This window comes from Rhincodon typus, chromosome 5, assembly GCF_021869965.1.
Source record: "Rhincodon typus isolate 14 chromosome 5, sRhiTyp1.1, whole genome shotgun sequence".
In the NCBI taxonomy this organism is placed as follows: domain Eukaryota; kingdom Metazoa; phylum Chordata; class Chondrichthyes; order Orectolobiformes; family Rhincodontidae; genus Rhincodon; species Rhincodon typus.
In genome coordinates this window covers 1,378,597-1,397,566 of record NC_063336.1, presented here as the reverse complement: position 1 = coordinate 1,397,566, position 18,970 = coordinate 1,378,597, and the positions used below count along the sequence as shown (strand labels likewise).

Genomic DNA, 18,970 nt, shown 5'->3' with positions numbered 1-18,970 from the left:
GTAAGTTCGCAGACGATACGAAGGTGGGTCGCGTTGTGGATAGGCGGAGGGCTGTTCTAGGTTACAAAGGGACATTGATAGGATGCAGAGCTGGGCTGAGAAGTGGCAGATGGAGTTTAACCCTAAAAAGTGTGAGGTGATTCATTTTGGAAGGACAAACTTGAAAGCAGAATACAGGGTTAACGGAAAGATTCTTGGCAGTGTGGAGGAGCAGAGGGATCTTGAGGTTCGTGTCCACAGTTCCCTGAAAGCTGCCACCCAGGTGGATAGAGTTGTTAAGAAGGTGTATGGTGTGTTAGCATTCATTAATAGAGGGATTGAGTTCAAGAGCCGTGAAGTTATGCTCCAGCTATACAAAAGCCTGGCTCGGCCACATCTGGAGTATTGTGTCCAGTTCTGGTCGCCTCATTACAGGAAAGATGTGGAAGTGTTGGAAAAGGTACAGAGGAGATTTAGCAGGATTATGCCTGGAATAGAGGGAAGGTCTTACGAGGAAAGGTTGAGAGAGCTAGGGCTTTTCTCTTTAGAACGACGAAGGATGAGAGGTGACTTGATAGAGGTATACAAAATGATCAGAGGTATAGATAGAGTAGACAGCCAGAGACTTTTTCCTTGGGTGAAGGTAGATATTACGAGGGGGCATAGTTTTAAAGTGAGTGGAGGTAGATATAGGGGCGACGTCAGAGGTAGGTTCTTTACTCAGAGAGTGGTCGGGGCGTGGAATGCATTGTCGGAGAGTGTAGTGGAGTCGGCCTCATTAGGGTCATTTAAGCGGCTATTAGATAGGCATATGGATGATAGTATAACGTAGGGGTGGAGGTTAGATAGATCTTAGGATTAGGGTAAAAGTTCGGCACAACATCGTGGGCCGAAGGGCCTGTACTGTGCTGTACTGTTTTATGTTCTATATTCTATGACAACAAATGCTGGACTTTCCAGAGATACCTGGAAAGTATAAAAAAGGATAGACAACTTTGTTATGCTGACAAGGGCAGCATGGTGGCTCAATGGTTAGCACTGCTGCCTCACAGCACCATTGAACTGGGTTTGATTCCAGCCTCAGGCGACCATCTGTGTGGAGTTTTCATGTTCTCCCCACCTCTGTGGGTTTCCGCCAGGTGCTCCAGTTTCCTCCTATAGTCCAAAGATGTGCAGGTTAGATGGAATGGCCATGTTAAATTGCCCATAGTGGCAAAGGATGTGTAGGCTAAGTGGGAAATGCAAGGTTACAGGGATAGAGTCGGGGGTTGGGTCTGGATGGGATGTTCTTTGGAGGGTCTGTGTGAACCTAATGGGCCAAATGGCCTGCTTCCAGACTGTAGGAATTCTACGACTTTCATATCTCCCTGAATCCTCAGATATATCTCATCCGGTCCTGAGGTCTTGTCAATTTTATGTATAGACAGCCTATCCATTATCATCTCCTGATCAGTTTTAAACTCTCCAAGAGTCTGAACTATCTCCTCTTCCACCATGATCTGTGCAGGATCTTTTTCCTTGGTAAAGACAGTGCAAAGTATTCATTCAATTCCTTAGCTATGCCCCCTATGCACAATTTCCTTTTCAAGTCCCTAATCACCTACTCCTTTTACCACTTCTTTACCGTGTATTTGCCAGTTGAAAACTTTTGAGTTCCTTTTGATACTAACTACCAATCTCTTTTTCTTGTAGCTTCTCTTATTCTCCTATGAGACTACTAAACTCAACTGACTTTCAGTTCTGTTATCTACCTGATATCTGTTGAAAGCAAATTTTAGCAGTTTCATTTTATATTCTATCTCATTTGTCAGCCTGGGAATTCTAGATTAGTTTGTTCTACTTGTCCTCTTCATGGCAGGATATTTTGCCTGCAGTTGAAATTTCTCAGCATTAAGTGCAACCCAAAGTTCAGTTACATTTTTTTCTGTCAACCTTTAATTCCAATTAATTAGACCCAGTTCCATTCTTATCCTTTTGAAATTAGTTTTCCCACAATTGATTACTCTGAATTCCTCCTTTCCTCTTTTCCACAAAGAAATTAAACCTTATGATGGAATGATCACTGTCCCTAAAAGTTGTCCAACTGACACTCAATCTACTTGATCAAAAAGAAACAAAAAAAACCCAAAGAACTGCGGATGCTGGAAATCTACTTGGCAATCCTCATTGCCAAGACCAGATCTAGCCATGCCACTTTCCCATTGAACTGGAAATGGATTGCCATCAAAAATTCCCTAAAACATACTCAAGAAACTCTTGCTGCCCTCTGCCTTTACACTACTACTGCCCAGGCCTATTCATATTTTTAAAGTCACCGTTGCAGGAGTTCCTCAGGGAAGTGTCCTCGGCTGAACCATCTTCAGCTGCTTCATCAACGACCTTCCCTCCATCATAAGGTCAGAAGTGGGGATGTTCACCGATGATTGCATAATGTTCAGCACCATTCATGACTCCTCAGATACTGATGCAGTCCATGTTCAAATGCAACAAGATCTGGATAATATCCAGGCTTGGGCAGACAAGTGGCAAGTGATATTCATGCCACACAAATGCCAGGCTATGACCATCAACAATAAGAGACAATCTAATCACTGCCTCTTGGCATTCAACGGTGTCACCATCACTGAATCCCCTGCTATCAACATCCTAGGGGTTATCATTGATCAGAAACTCAACTTGACTCACCACATAAATACAGTAGCTACAAGAGCAGGCCAGAAGGTAGGAATACTGCAGCAAGTAACTCCCCCCTGAAAAGCCTGTCCACCATCTACAAGGCACAAGTCAGGAGGGTGATGGAATACTCCCCACTTGCCTGGATTAGTGCATCCCCAACAACACTCAAGAAGCTTGACACCATCCAGGACAAAGCAGCCGCTTGATTGGCACCACATCCACAAACATCCACTCCCTCCACCACCGACGCTCAGTAGCAGCAGTGCGTACTATCTATAAGATGCACTGCGGAAGTTCACCAAAGATCCTCAGATAGAACCTTCCAAACCCACAACTACTTCCATCTCGGAGGACAAGGGCAGCAGATACATAGGAGCACCACCATTTTCGAATTCCCCTCCAAACCACTCACTGCCTTGACTTGGAAATATATCACCATTGCCTCACTGTTGCTGGGTCAAAATCCTGGCATTCCCTCCCTACAGGCATTGTGGGTCAACCCACAGCAGGTGGACTGCAGTGGTTCAAAAATGCAGCTCACCCCCACCTTCTCAAGGGGGCAGCTAGGGATGGGCAATAAATGCTGGCCAGCCAGCGACACTCATATTCCACAAATGAATAAAAAAATTATAACTACTCTATGTTTTTAGCAATTCTCTCTAATATTCTTAAAAGCTTATTTCTCTATTTTGTTCCTACTAGTTAGTGGACATTAGACTACACTGAGTGATGTAATTGCACCTATTTTGTTCCTTAACTCTGGATTCCATTCTTAACCTCGTTGGTAGAACTTCTCCCTCCAGCATTGCAATGTTCTTCTAAATCAATACTGCAATCGATTATGCTTTCTTTTCTCTCCTATCTTACTTGGACATCCTGTAACCAGAAATATATAATATCCAGTCTTACCTTTCTTTAAGCTTGGTATTTGCTATCTCCACAACATTATATTCCCACACGTCTAACTTCAACTCACCAATCTTGCTTACCACACAATGTACATTCACGTGTCACCATCCAGGACATGTTAGATGGGGACAGTTCCGAGTGGATCCAAAAGCTCAAACCTAAGTATTTCTGAGGTACTGTGGGCCAGCAGCAGCAGCAGAATCACCCTAATCTGTCACCTCATGGTCTGGCATTCAGCTCACCCTACCTCCCCCAGCACAAAAGTACCCGTTTGTGTTGGTTGGAAGCCATCATATCACCCCCAGGATATTGCTGCAGGGGTTCTTCACGGTAGTTTCCTCACCCCAACCATCTTCAGCAGCATTGGCAATCATTACTTCCACCAAAGGGTCAGAATGGGTGGTGATTGTACAGTGTTCAGTTCCATTCACCCTACCTCATGTAGAAGAAGCAATCTTTATCCACAGAGAACATTCCTCTTGGGCTAATACAAGGAAACTAACATGTGCACAACACTAATGCCAGGAAATTACCATTTCTTAGAAGAGAGGATCTAACCATCTCCTCTTGACTTGCAGAGGAAAGTGACCATTACTGAACTGTCCCACTCCCATAACTCCACCACCCTACCTACCCCCACCATCAATATCTTTGAGGTCAGCATTCACCAGATACTGAATGGAATAGCCACAGAAAAAGTGTTACTGCAACTTCCTACCCCAGAGCTTGTCTACTATCTACAAGGCTCAAACCAGGAGTGTAGTGGAATATTGTCCACTCAACTGAATGAGCAAAGCATCAGAATGTGACTGGCACCCTGTCCACAGCTCAAGTACTCACTTTTTCCACCACCATCAGTGCACAGTGGCAGCAATGTGTACCGTCAACAAGAATCTCTACAGCAACTTGCCAGATTTATCCCAAGCGCAGTTTCCACACTCATGATCTCAGACATCTGGAAGGACAAGAACAGTAGATCCATGGGAACACCAACACTTACAAGTTCCTCTCCAAGTCACACACCACCCTGAGTTGGAAGCATATTTCCTTCCCTTCCGTGTTGCTGGATCAGAATCTGAAAATCCACAACATGAGTTACAGAGGTTCAAGAAGACAGCTCACCCTGATTTTCTCATGGGCAATTAGGAATGGGCAATAAATGCTGATCTTGCAAATACATTCACATCCCATGAATTATTAAGAAGGCCATTGACAGGGTGAGTGCAATGTACAGTTCTGTTTTCTTTCATGATTGTTAGCAAGTGAGAAGTATTTTAAGAAAGAAAGATTAATAGTTATGATTGAAATGTTCATCAGAAGCACAAACAAAACCTGTTTGAACCACTTAACAGGTCAGGCATCGTCTGTGATGAGAGAAACAGAATTAATGTTTCACCCAGATGACCTGTCATTCAAATTGGGTGGAATAAGAGATCCAGGAATGAAGGAATACTATTTTATGGATGGACGGTAAAAGATTGGGATTGGGATTATTTTCTTTAAAGCAGAGAAGACTAAGAGGAAATTTAAGATGAAAGCAAAGGGACCAAACCGGTCACGTTTGGACATTGAGCAGTTTTTCCGCTGCCTCTGCCTCCACGGTTACTTCTTCAACCATGAACCTAACCCTCCCTCTACTGACCCCTTCTCCACCTCCAACACACCCGCTCCTCCTGGACACCACCCCAAGGCCTCCTACCCTCCCTCGACCTCTTCATCTCCAACTGCCGTCGAGACATCAATCGCCTCAACCTCTCCAGCCCTCTCACCCACTCCAACCTCTCCCCCACAGAACGTCCAGCCCTCCGCTCCCTCCGCTCCAATCCCAACCTCACCATAAAACCCGCGGACAAGGGAGGCGCAGTTGTAGTATGGCGCACTGACCTCTACATCGCCGAGGCCAGACGCCAACCCTCCGACACCTCCTCCTACTGCCCTCTTGATCATGACCCCACCCTCGAGCACCAAACCATCATCTCCCAAACCATCCACAACCTCATCACCTCAGGTGACCTCCCACCCACAGCCTCCAACCTCATCGTTCCCCAACCCCACACCGCCCGCTTCTTTCTCCTCCCCAAAATCCACAAACCTGAATGCCCTGGTCGACTCATTGTCTCCGCCTGCTCCTGCCCCACAGAACTTATCTCCAACTATCTGGACTCCATTTTCTCCCCCTTGGTCCAGGAACTCCCTACCTATGTCCGTGACACCACCCACACCCTCCACCTCCTCCAGAACTTCCAATTCCCCGGTCCCCAACACCTCATCTTTACCATGGACGTCCAGTCCCTATACACCTGCATTCCCCATACAGATGGCCTAAAGGCACTCCGCTTCTTCCTGTCCCGCAGGCCCGACCAGTCCCCCCCTCCACTGACACCCTCATCCGCTTAGCCGAACTCGTCCTCACCCTCAACAACTTCTCTTTCAATTCCTCTCACTTCCTACAGACAAAGGGGGTGGCCATGGGTACCCGCATGTGCCCAAGCTATGCCTGCCTCTTTGTAGGTTACGTGGAACAATCCCTCTTCCGTACCTACACTGGCCCTAAACCTCACCTCTTCCTCCGTTACATTGATGACTGTATTGGCGCCGCCTCGTGCTCCCACGAGGAGCTCGAACAGTTCATCCACTTCACCAACACCTTCCACCCCAACCTTAAGTTCACCTGGACCATCTCTGATATCTCTCTCTCCTTCCTGGACCTCCCTGTTTCCATCTCTGGCAACCACCTGGAAACCGATATCCATTTCAAGCCCACAGCTACCTAGAATACACCTCCTCCCACCCACCTCCCTGCAAAAATGCCATTCCCTATTCCCAATTCCTTCGCCTCCGCCGCATCTGCTCCCAGGATGAGGCATTTCACTCCCGTACATCTCAGATGTCCTCGTTTTTCAAGGACCGCAACACCCCACCCACAGTGGTCGAGAACGCCCTCCACCGTGTCTCCCGCATTTCCCGCAACTCATCCCTCACACCCCGTCCCCGCAATAACAACCAAAAAAGAATCCCCCTCGTCCTCACGTACCACCCCACCAACCTCCGGATCCAACACATCATCCTCCGACACTTCCGCCATCTGCAATCCGACCCCACCACCAAAGACATCTTTCCCTCCCCACCCTTATCTGCTTTCCGGAGGGACCACTCTCTCCGTGACTCCCTTGTCCGCTCCACACTCCCCTCCAGCCCCACCACACCCGGCACTTTTCCCTGCAACCTCAGGAAGTGCTACACCTGCCCCCACACCTCCTCCCTAACCCCCATCCCAGGCCCCAAGAAGACTTTCCACATCAAGCAGATGTTCACCCGCACGTCTGCTAATGTGGTATACTGCATCCGCTGTACCCGTTGTGGCTTCCTCTACATCGGGGAAACCAAGCGGAGGCTCGGGGACCGCTTTGCAGAACACCTACGCTCGGTTCACAATAAACAACTACACCTCCCAGTTGCGAACCATTTCAACTCCCCCTCCCATTCCTCAGATGACATGTCCATCCTGGACCTCCTGCAGTGCCACAACGATGCCACCCGAAGGTTGCAGGAACAGCAACTCATATTCCGCTTGGGAACGCTGCAGCCCAATGGTATCAATGTGGACTTCACAAGCTTCAAAATCTCCCCTCCCCCTACCGCATCCCAAAACCAGCCCAACTTGTCCCCGCCTCCCTAACCTGTTCTTCCTCCGACCTATCCGCTCCTCCCACCTCAAGCAGCACCCCCATTTCCTACCTACTAACCTCATCCCGCCCCCTTGACCTGTCCGTCCTCCCTGGACTGACCTATCTCCTCCCTACCTCCCCACCTACACTCACCTTTACTGGCTCCATCCCCGCCTCTTTGACCTGTCTGTTTCCTCTCCACCTATCTTCTCCTCTATCCATCTTCTATCTGCCTCCCCCTCTCTCCCTATTTATTTCAGAACACCCTTCCCCTCCCCCATTTCTGATGAAGGGTCTAGGCCCGAAATGTCAGCTTTCCTGCTCCTCTGATGCTGCTTGGCCTGCTGTGTTCATCCAGCTCTACACCTTGTTATCTCAGATTCTCCAGCATCTGCAGTTCCTACTATCTCTTTTACACAGTGACAGCACAGTGTGGAGCTGGAGGAGTACAACAGGCCAGGCAGCATCAGAGAAGCAGGAAAGCTGACATTTCAGTCAGGTCTCCAGCATCTGCAGTTCTTGCTTTCCCTTTTACTCTTTTACTCCTTCATGGAATTATTTGAGACAGGCTTTGGGGAGTCAATAGATGAGTTATTTGCTGCAGGAATTGGGTGGTATTCACTTCTCATAGGGTGGTGTGCCCAGATACAATAGTAGCTTTCAGGAAATAACAGATCAGATAGAATTGGATTCAGAGATTTTTAATCAGTAGGGAATCAAGGTTTGTGGGGAAAAGGCAGGAAAGTGGAGTTGAGAATTATTAGATCAGCCATGATCTCATTGAATGGTAGAGCAGACTCGATGGGCTGAATGGCCTCCCTCTGCTCTGATGGTCTTATGGTGAAATATTCGAAGGAGAAAAACATTGCAGGAATGTGGGGACTGGGGAAGTGGGACAACCAGTTTGCTCTGTGAGAGAAATGCCACATAGTTTTGTGCTATTTAATGACTGAACAGTTCATAAATAAGTTCAAAGACTGGGAAAGGTAAAGAGCTTGGATTAAAGATCAAAAAGTAAGATTTGAGTTCGGTGGAAGGCAGAAACAAATAAGTGACTCGAGAAATGATGTGGAAGGCAAGAGCCACTGATAAAAAAGAACAGATAAGAACAGGTAAAAGATTGATTCAGAAAGTGGAGCAGAACCATTTTGCTTTTGTTATTGTATTAATCTATTTGCTATCTGAGCAATCGAAGAAGATTGTGTCAAGGCACATATAATGATCATGATATCAGGTTTGTATCACAAGAAGTGAAAGAATGTATTTCTGGATCAGCAATTGGTGTCTAGAGAGATTTTAAACCTGGGCTGTAAGTTCAGATCCTGGGGTGACAATTCCATAATAGGGCGCAGGTTCTATTAATGCACCCTTTTTATGTTCTTTCAGATGTTACGGCCTTGTCCAGCTGGCGATGGATAATCATGGATGGCCCAGTAGACACGGTGTGGGTAGAAAACCTCAACACAGTACTGGATGACACCAGGACTCTGTGCTTGTCCAATGGGGAACGCATCAGCTTGCCACGAGGCATGAGGCTACTCTTTGAGGTGGACAGCCTTTCCCAAGCTAGCCCTGCTACAATCAGCAGGTGTGCTATGGTTTATATGGTAAGATATCATCCCAAAAATTAAAATTGACAGAGGTAGCCACTGGGAAGAGTTCAGACAGTGTATTTGGAACAGTTTCCTAGAGCAATATGTTGTAAATACAACTGGGGAGCAGGCTATTTTGGGTATCATAATGTGTACTGAGGCAGGTTTAATATATAATCTCAGAGGAAAAGATCCCTTAGGGAACAGTGATCATAACACAATTTAGCATTCAGTTTGAGAGGGAGTAACTTTTTTCTGCCTTTATTCATTCACGGGATGAGGGTGTTGCTGACCAGGCAGCATTTATTGCCCATCCCTAATTGCTCAGAGGACAGTTTAAAGTCAACCACATTGCTGTGGGTCTGGAGTCACATGTAGGCCAGACCAGGTAAGAATGGCAGCTTCCTTCCCTAAAGGACATTAGTGAACCAGATGGATTCTTCCGACAATCAACGATGGATTCACCTCATCATTAGATTCTTAATTCCAGATATTTAGTGAATTCAAATTCCACCATCTGCTGTAGTGGGATTCAAATCTGGGTCCCCAGAACATTATCTGGGTTTCCTGGATTAACAGTCCAGCGATAATGCCATTAGGTCATTGCCTCCCCTTTGTGGAAGTTTAGCACTTAAATCAGGGTAATCACATAAGGACAAGGGCTGAGTCTGCTGGACTGGGAAAAGAGTTTAGCACAAAAAAAAACTGAGGTCCTTTGGCAAATGTTTAACAAAATAGTTCAAGACTAACAGCAAAAATATATCCAAGTGACAAAATAAGACTCTAGAAAGGGAATAAACTAATCATTAATTTGAAATTGAAAGAAAAAAAACATAGAATGTGGCAAAGGTTTGTGTTAAATCAAACGATAAGGAAAGTTTAAAAAGCCAACAAAGGATGACCAAAAAATGAACAATGGATTCAAACTAACAAGTAGTAGGAAACAGATGGCAAGAGCTTCCTTAGACATATTCAAAGGAAAAAAAAGACCAAAGTGAACAAAGGCCCCTTGGAGACCAAGGCCGGGGAAGTAATAACGGGAAACCAGGAAATGACAGAGGAGTTAAATAGTTTGCATCACTTTTCACAGTCAACAACAGTAATAACATTAAATTGCTAAATAAGTAAAGTTGGGAACACTCACAGAAGTCTTAACAAATGTCAACCAAAGATGATGAAGATGGTAAATAAGCTCATAGTGCCTTTTAAATGAGGGTGCTGACAGGATTGGGCAATTTGGAATGAGTTAACTAACAGTGCTTCTCTTTTTAATCTATGTCAGGACCCAGTCGATCTTGGTTGGCGACCTTATGTTAGTACCTGGCTAGAAAAACTCCCAGAAGAGTTACCTGGCAAAGCGAAGGAATACCTCCAGACACTCTTTGACAAAAGCATTTCAGCAGGCCTGCAATTTGTAAGAAGCCATCGAGGGTTGCAGCATTTTGCTGTTACAGATCTGGGGATAGTGATCACACTTTGCCACCTGTTACAATCTTTTCTGGATTTCATGAGCAAGAATGGTGGCTTCGGAGTCAGTAAGTAGACTCGTGATCATAACACTCATTGGAACTTTTCAAATTAGATGATAAAGAAAACACAAGATGTAATGGTGAAAGACAATGAACAAAGAAAAACTGAGGACACCTGGCAGCACCTTTAGAGAGAAAGCACTGTAAATGTTTCGAGTCCAGTGGCCTTCCTCAGAATAGGGTCATTGGACTCAGATGTTAACTTTGCTTTCTATCACAGATGCTGCCAGACCTGCTGAGTTTCTCCAGCAATCTCTGTTCTTTGTTTCAGATTTCCAGCATCTGCAGTTCTTTGGTTTATTTAGAAAAAATGAAGCTTGGTGTAGTTGTAGGGAGAGCTTTATAATTAACTCCATCCTGTACCTGTCCTGGGAATGTTTGATGAGGACAATGTAGAGGTAATTTTATTCTGTACCGAATGCCATGCGATACCTATTGTGGGATGTTTAATGCAGACAGTGTAGAGACAGCTTTACACTTTCTAACCCCATGTTGATCCTCTGCTGGGAGTGCTTGATGGGGATAGCGTAGAAGAAGCTTTACTCTTTATCCTACACCACGCTGTCCTTGTCCTTGGAGTATTTGATGAAGAATTGTCAAAGATACTTTTCACTGCATCTAAACATGTACTGTCCCTGTCCTGGGAGTGTTTATTTTCTTTTTTATTATTTTCTTCACTGGTGGGATGTGGGTGTCACTGGCTCGGCCAGCATTTATTGCCCGTCCCTGGTTGCCCTTGAGAAGGTGGGGGTGAGCTGCCTTCTTGAGCCGCTGCAGTCCATGTGCTGTAGGTTGACTCACAATGACCACAGTGACCCACGATGGTATTCCTGTGGTGGTCGTGGTTTTGGAGGGTGCTGTCCAAGGATCTTTGGTGAATTTCTGCAGTGCATCTTGTAAAGATTATGTACTGCTGCTACTGACCATTGGTGGTGAAGGGAGTTGATGTTTGTGGATGTAGTGCCAATCATGCGACTGCTTTTTCCTGGATGGTGTCAGACTTCTTGAGCATTGTTAGAGCTGCAACCATCTAGCCAAGTGGGGAGTATTCCACCACAGCCCTTGTGCCTTGTGCTCCAGAACTTTCCACTCCCCTGGCCAAACTGTTCCAGTACAGTTACAACACTGGCAGCTGCCCGATAGTGTAGAAATTTGCCCAGGAATGCCTGTACATAAAAAACAGAACAAACCCAACCCAACCAATGACCGCCCCATCAGTCTCCTCTCGATCATTAGTAAAGTGGTGGAAGGTGTCACTAACAGCGCTATCAAGCAGCACCTGCTCAGCAATAACCTGCTCAGTGACGCCCAGTTTGGGTTCCGCCAGGGCCACTCAGCTCCTGACCTCCTGACTTGTGCCTTGTAGATGGTGGACAGGGTTTGGGGAGTCAGGAAGTCAGTTATTTGCCACAGTATTCGTAGTCTCTGATTGGTTCTTGTAGCTACTGTATTTATATGGTTGAGTCCCATTGAGTTTCTGGTCAATGGAAAGCTCCGGGGATGTTTTAGCGACGGTAACAACATTGAATGTCAAGAGGCAATAGTTGTCTCTTACTGGCGATGGTCATTTCCTGGCATTTGTGTGGCGTGAATGTTATTTGCCACTTTTCAGCCCAAGCCTGGATATTGTCCAGATCTTGTTGCATTTGAACATGGACTACTTCAGTTTCTGAGGAGTCATGAATGATGTTGAACATTGTGCAGTCATCGGTGAACATCCCCACTTCTGACCTTATGATGGAGGGAAGGTCATTGATGAAGCAGCTGAAGATGGTTGGGCCAAGGACACTATCCTGAGGTCAGGAGCTGAGTATGTTTTTCCTTCTTGTTGGTTCCCTCACCACCTGCCGCAGACCCAGTCTAGCAGCTATGTCCTTTAGGACCCGACCAGCTCGATCAGTAGTACTGCTGCTGAGCCACTCTTGGTGGTGGACACTGAAATCCCCCACCCAGAGTACATTTTGTGCCCTTGCCATCCTCAGTGCTTCCTCTAAGTGTTGTTCAACATGGAGGAGAGACTGATCCATCAGCTGAGGGAGGACAGGGTAATCAGCAGGAGGTTTCCTTGCCCATGTTTAAGCTGAAGCCATGAGACTTCATGGGGTCTGGAGTCAATGTTGAGGACTCCTAGAGCAATGCCCTCCCGACTGTATCCCACTGTGCTGCCACCTCTACTGGGTCTGTTCTACCAGCGGGACAGTATGGGATGGTGATGGTGGTGTCTGGGACATTGTCTGTAAGGTATGATTCTGTGAGTATGACTATATCAGGCTGTTGCTTAACTGGTCTGTGAGACAGCTCTCCCACTTTTGGCACTAGCCCCCAGATGTTAGTGAGGAGGACTTTGCAGGGTCAACAGGGCTGTTTCTGCCATTGTCTTTTCCGGTGCCTAGGTCAATACCAGGTGATCCATTCAGTTTCATTTCTTTGATACTTTGTAACGATTGACACAACTAAGTGGCTTACTAGGCCATTTCAGAGGGCAACTCAGAGTCAACCACATTGCTGTGGGTCTGGAGCCACATGTAGGCCAGACCAGATAAGGATGGCAGATTTCCTTCCCTAAAGGACATTAGTGAACCAGACAGGTTTTTCTGACAATCAGCAATGATTTCACAGTCATCAGTAGATTCTTAATTCCATTTTTTTTTTAATTGTTGAATTATTGGATTCAAACCCAAGTCCCTCAGAACATTAGCTGGGTTCCTGGATTAATAGTCTAGCAATAATACCATGAGGCCATCACCTACCCCTACTTAATGCTCTATAAATTGTACCATCATTCCTGTAAAGTTTCTTCAGACTGACAGTCGGTACTTGCTGCTGATGGTGAGAACATAATGTTCTGTGGCAGAACATAAATTGAATACAGTGAAGGAGACAGTTTTATTGCTAGTGCAGTGATTATTCTCCTACAAGGTGCGGACTTTTTTTTAATGCAGCGGACACACAAGTCGCTCAGTGAGAAAGCCAAATGCTCATATCCTATACGTCCATCTGGAACAATCTAATTTTAACATATATACTAATATTGTATGTGCGTACTATGTTGTATGTATGCAAATATGGTAAATATTTCATTTCCAGTTTTTAAAATACACTGTACTGTTAGCTTTAACTTGATCTTTTGTAAAGAGAAGAAAATGCTTGCACGATGAAAAAGAAAGAAGATATTTACATGGTGCCTTTTATGGAGAATTCCCTGTAGAATCTCCTAAAGGATGATAAGTGTTGGACCTTTGTCATTTTGCCAGCACGTTTCAGTGGGTAACATTCTCACTCCTATGTCTCAAGGTCCTGGGTTCAGTTCCCACTCTAGCAATTTGAATACATAATTCAAAATGGTGCTCCACAGCAGTACCAAGGAAGTGCTGCACCTCTGTGTTCTCTCTCAAAGTGGAGGTAAAACTGCATGCATTTTTGGTCTCCCTACCTAAGGAAGGATATATTTGCCATAGAGAGAGTGCAGTGGAGGGTCATAATGGGCTGATACTGGGGATTGCAAGATTGCCCTATGAGGACACATGGGTTTTACTGGGCCTGTATTCGCTGGAGTTTAGAAGGATGAGAGGGGATCTGATTAAAATGCATGAAGTTCTCACAGGTCTGGTCAGACGAGATTTGGGAGGATGTTTTCCCTGGTTGGGGAATCTAGAACCAGTGGTCACAGTCTCAGGAAACAGGATAGACCATTTAGGACTAAGATGAGGAAATAATTCTTCATTCAAAGCATAGTGAAGCTATGGAATTCTCTAAGACCAAAAGCTGTGGAAACCAGATCACTGAATATATTCATGAAGGAGATAGTTAAATTTTTAGATTTTAAAGGCATCAAGGGATTTGGGGAGGAGGTGGGAATATGGCATTGAAATAGGAGATCAGCCATAATCATATTGAATGACAGAGCATGCTTGAAGGGCAAATAGCCTACTGCAGCTCCCAGTTTCTGACTATGTTGAAGAAGGGCAGTGTAGGACTTGGCTGATATTTCCCACTCAGTCATCATGACTAAACAACCGATTGCTGTTCGGGAACCTGAGCTGGCATAAACTGGTTGTCATGTTTCCTACCTTAGCACAGTGACAACATTTGAAAAGTACTTCCATGTATTTCTTTGATCTTTTTGTTGTGAAAAGTGCTATCATAACACAAATCTTCCTCTCCTTGTGGCAAGATTAGGAGGGTTAATTGAAATCTCAGTTGAGTTCTGAAATTGTTTTTAGGGACAGATAAACATTCGGAGAGATTTAATGAGGCAGCTCAGGAGAGTGAGTCTGACAGTAGCAATAGCTGGAAAGAGGGAAGAAGGTGATACAGGACTCCAGAGTCAGCAGCTATCGAAGAGAGTGTAAATGTGAAGCAGGTTGCAGAGAGCCTGTGGCTGCTTTGATGATGAGGACAAGGTTTTGAATTCAACCCATTGACTCATGGTGAGCCAGAGAAACCCGTGAAGATGAATAACGTATGTTTTAACAAAGGGTTTCTGGACTTGAAATGTTAACTCTGCTTTTCTCTTCACAAATGCTGCCAGACCTGCTGGGTTTATCCAGAGCTTTCTATTTCTGTTTCATATTTCCAGCATATATTAGGCATAAGTATGTTGATATGTAGATTCCTGATTGTTTATAGTTAATAGAGTGGGATAGGAAGGCTGGCAAGGATATTGAGTCGAGAGACGATGACAGTAGGTCAGAGATTTGACAGGTGGGGTCAAAGGTGGAACTGAGTGTAGACAATATCAGGTGGAAGCGCAGTCCAAAAACAGACCATAGAAATGGGTACAGATTTGTTGGGTTGGATTATTTCAGGTAGGAAGGAATGCCTTTTAAACACCAATTGCCGAAAAATGGCAGAGCCAGCTTGTTTTACTGGCATACTGGTTCAGGAGGAAGTGCTGGTGCCTAGGAAACATTTATTTAAACGTTTATTTAAAAGACATAATAACTTATTTTAATTTATCTTTCTATGACTCCATATGAGCCATATGGCCAAAGGAGGACTGGCTAGCATAATGCTGAAAACAGCTTCAATACTACGACAAAGATAAAACTACCTTCTGACACTGCCGAACCAGCATATTCACTTAATAAAAACCAAAAGAACTGCGGATGCTGTAAATCAGGAACAAAAACAAAGTTGCTGGAAAAGCTCAGCAGGTCTGGCAGCATCTGTGAAGGAGAAAACAGAGTTAACGTTTCGGGTCCGGTGACCCTTCCTCAGAACTTCAGATGCTGCCAGCAACTTTGTTTTTGTTCCAGCATATTCACTTGTGAGGCAGTAACAATGGTTTTCCAGATGTATGTGCAGTCCTGGGCCAAAAATGCTACTCAAGGTCAATAAAGGTAACAAGATTTAGGGCACCTTCCCTTCCATGTTACAGCCATAATCTGAGATGGTTATTGTTTCTCTTTATCAATTCGTTACCAGGATCTGGGCCAGGCTTTATTTCCTATTTAGAAATTCTCTTTAATAGGTGATAGTAAGCTTTCTTCTTGAATATAATTGATTGTTTTTTTAGCCCATTTTAGGGGATAGTTAAGATCTGGAGTGACTGGAGCAGGGATAGAAAGCAGATTTGCTCCCCAGCAGGGCATGAATGAATCTATTGGGCTTTTACAACAATCCATTAATTTTATGGTCACTTTCATTTATTGAACTGAAATTCCACATTTGCCATGGTGGGATTTGAACGCATATCTCTGGACAATTAGCAAAACTACTATGCCACTCCACAACCTTCATACAGCTCAGTATCAATTTATACATAGCCATCAGGAGAATGGTGATGAGCACTATATGCTCCTTCCCAGAGGACCGAAGGAAGTGGACCCAGAAATAGCGGGTGCACTGGTGGCCATCTTTCAAGATTCTATAGACTCTGGAATATCTCCTATGGATTATAAGGTAGTTAATATAACCCCACCATTTAAAAAGGGACGCAGAAAGGAAACAGGGAATTATCAACCAGTCAGCCTCACATCTGTAGTAGGGAAAATGCTAGAGTCCATTATAAAAGATTTAATAGCTGAGCACTTGGAAAACAGTCATGGGAATGGACATGGCATGGATTTACAAATGCTTGATAAAATATATAGGAATTTTTCATAAGATGTAACTGGTAGAGTTATAAAGGGAAGGCAGTGAATGTGGTTTATTTGGACTTTCAGAAGGTTTCCAATAAGATACTACATCAGAGATTAGTGTGTGAAATTAAAGGGTTGGTGTACTGACATGGATAGAGAACTGGTTAGCAAGCAGGAAACAAACAGTAGGAATAAACAGGTTTTTATCCAATGGCAGACAGTAACTAGTGAGGTACTGCAGGGACAGTGCTTGGACCCCAGCTATTCACAATATATATTAATGATTTAGATAAGGGAACAAAATGTAACATCTACATGTTTGCAGACAGCATAAAGCTGGTTAGGAGGGTGAGCTGTGAGGAGGATCAGAGATGCTTCTCTGTAATTTGGACAAGTTGAATGAGTGGGTAACTGCATGGCAGATACAGTATTGTGTTGATAGATGTGACTGACTTTATCCACTTCGATAGCAAAAACAAAAATGTAGATTATTATCTGAATGGTGATAGATTGGGAAAGGGGGATGTGCAGTGAGACTTGGGTGATCTTATACACCAGTTGCTGAAAGTAAGCATGCAGGTGCAGCAGGAGGTGAAGAAGGTAAATGGGATGTTGGCCTTTGTAGCGAGAGGATTTGAGTGCAGGAGCAGGGATGTCTTGCTGCGATTATACATGGCCTCAGTGAGACCACACCTGGAGTACTGTGTGCTGTCTGGTCTCCTTAGCTGAGGAAGGATATTCTGTCTATGGAGGGAATGCAGCGAAGGTTTAACAGACTGATTCCTCGTATTATAGAAAGAAGCTATTAAGCCCATCGAGTCTGCAGCACCTCTCCAAAGAGCAACCCACCCAGATCCCTATCCTATCCCTGTAACCCTGCATTTCCCATGGCTAATCTATCTAGCCTGCACATCTTTGGACTGTGGGAGGAAAGTGGACACCCCCAGAGGAAACCTACACAGACATGGGGAGAACATATAAACGCCACACAGACTATCACCCGAGGTCAGAATCGAACTTGAGTCCCTGGTGCTGTGGGTCACCATGCTGCCCAGATGACAGGACTGATGTATGAAGAGAGGGACAGAATTTACTGGAGGTTAGAAGGATGGTGCAAGAGGGGGATTGAATCTCATAGAAACCTATTCTAACAGGACTAGGCAGGGTAAACACAGGAAGGATGTTCCCAATGACCAGGGAATCCAGAGCTGAAAGTCGTGGTTTATGGATATGGTGTGGACCATTTTGGACTGAGGTCAGGAGAAATTTCTTCACACAGAGAATGGTGAGCCTATGGAATTCACAGAAAGCAGTAGAGGCCAAAAGATTGAATGTTTTCAAGAAGGAATTAAATACAGTTCTTAGGGCGAAAGGGATCAAAAGGTATGGGGAGGAAGCAGGAACAGGGCAGTAAGCTGGATGATCGGTCATGGCAGAGCAGGCGTGCTCCTGCTCCTAGTTTCCATGTTTCTGTGCAGCAGAGCTGCTGAGTAACAGCAGATTGAGGAGCATGACTTCAAGGCAAACCAGCTCTGCTCAGTAAGTTGCTGGCAGGAAGAAGGCAGCATGAGAACTGTGCCTCTACCTGACCCATACAGAACAGCTCACTGCATCCAGGAGGAACCATCCGAGGCACACCGAGTCAACATGAAAGGAGTTCAGCAGAAGAGAGAAATGGATTTGCCTTAGTTTGAATTTCATTTAATTGCTTCAGGCATATTTTATTTTTGTCATGGTTGATTATTTACCCATTCAGGTAGAAGATAAAATATGTCTGCATTTATTTAGCATCAGAATGTCTGTAGCTCTCAAAATGTAGGTAACACACTCCAAGTAACATATATTGTCTGTCCCCAACAATTGGCCAGTGACCAAATGGCTCCTTAGACCTCTTCAGAGAGTGTTAAGAAGAATAGAGAAACAAAGGAATAACATTGAGCCATTTTACCCTGCAGCTTGTTTTGCTATTCAATAAGATCGCAACTCATCTGCCACATTTTCCTTACTACTTATGTATGACAAAAAAAATCAATCTGAGTAGTAATTGAACTAGCATCAGTTGTCATTAATGAGACAGAGCTCCAATCCTCTACCACCAATGTATGTTTAGAAGTATTTTTCAATTTCTTGCTAAGAGGCCTGGCATTAATGCTTAGACTGTGCCTGTAAACTACACTCTCCATTGAAGAAAACTAGCTTGTCTCTATCTATTCTGTCTGTTCCCCTTAATATCTTGTAAATGTTGATCAAATCTAGTTTCATAATTTGGTGGTGTTGGGGTATAATTTTTAGCTTTTGGAACCAGATAGAAATATTGATAAATTGAAACATCTGATTGAGAAACTGATGATTATCTGTGAAGTAAGTGCAATTTAAACAAACCTGGGATAATTGCAGCTCAGTAGTGTCAGTTTTATTGTGCAGGGCTGGATGAACACAGCAGGCCAAGCAGCATCATAGGAGCAGAGAGGCTGACGTTTCGGGCCGAGACCCTTCATCAGAAAAGGGGGAGGGGAAGGGGGTTTTGAAATAAA

General features: G+C 44.7%; 1 protein-coding gene across 1 annotated transcript in view; it reads left to right on the top strand.

The window, feature by feature from the left end:
• LOC125483089 (dynein axonemal heavy chain 6-like) overlaps positions 1-18,970 on the top strand; it is a 343,417-nt gene that overhangs the window by 184,878 nt on the left and 139,569 nt on the right. The window contains 2 exon segments of the mRNA XM_048596614.1: positions 8,619-8,839; positions 10,107-10,359. Of these exon segments, the coding sequence (XP_048452571.1) occupies positions 8,619-8,839; positions 10,107-10,359 (474 nt within the window).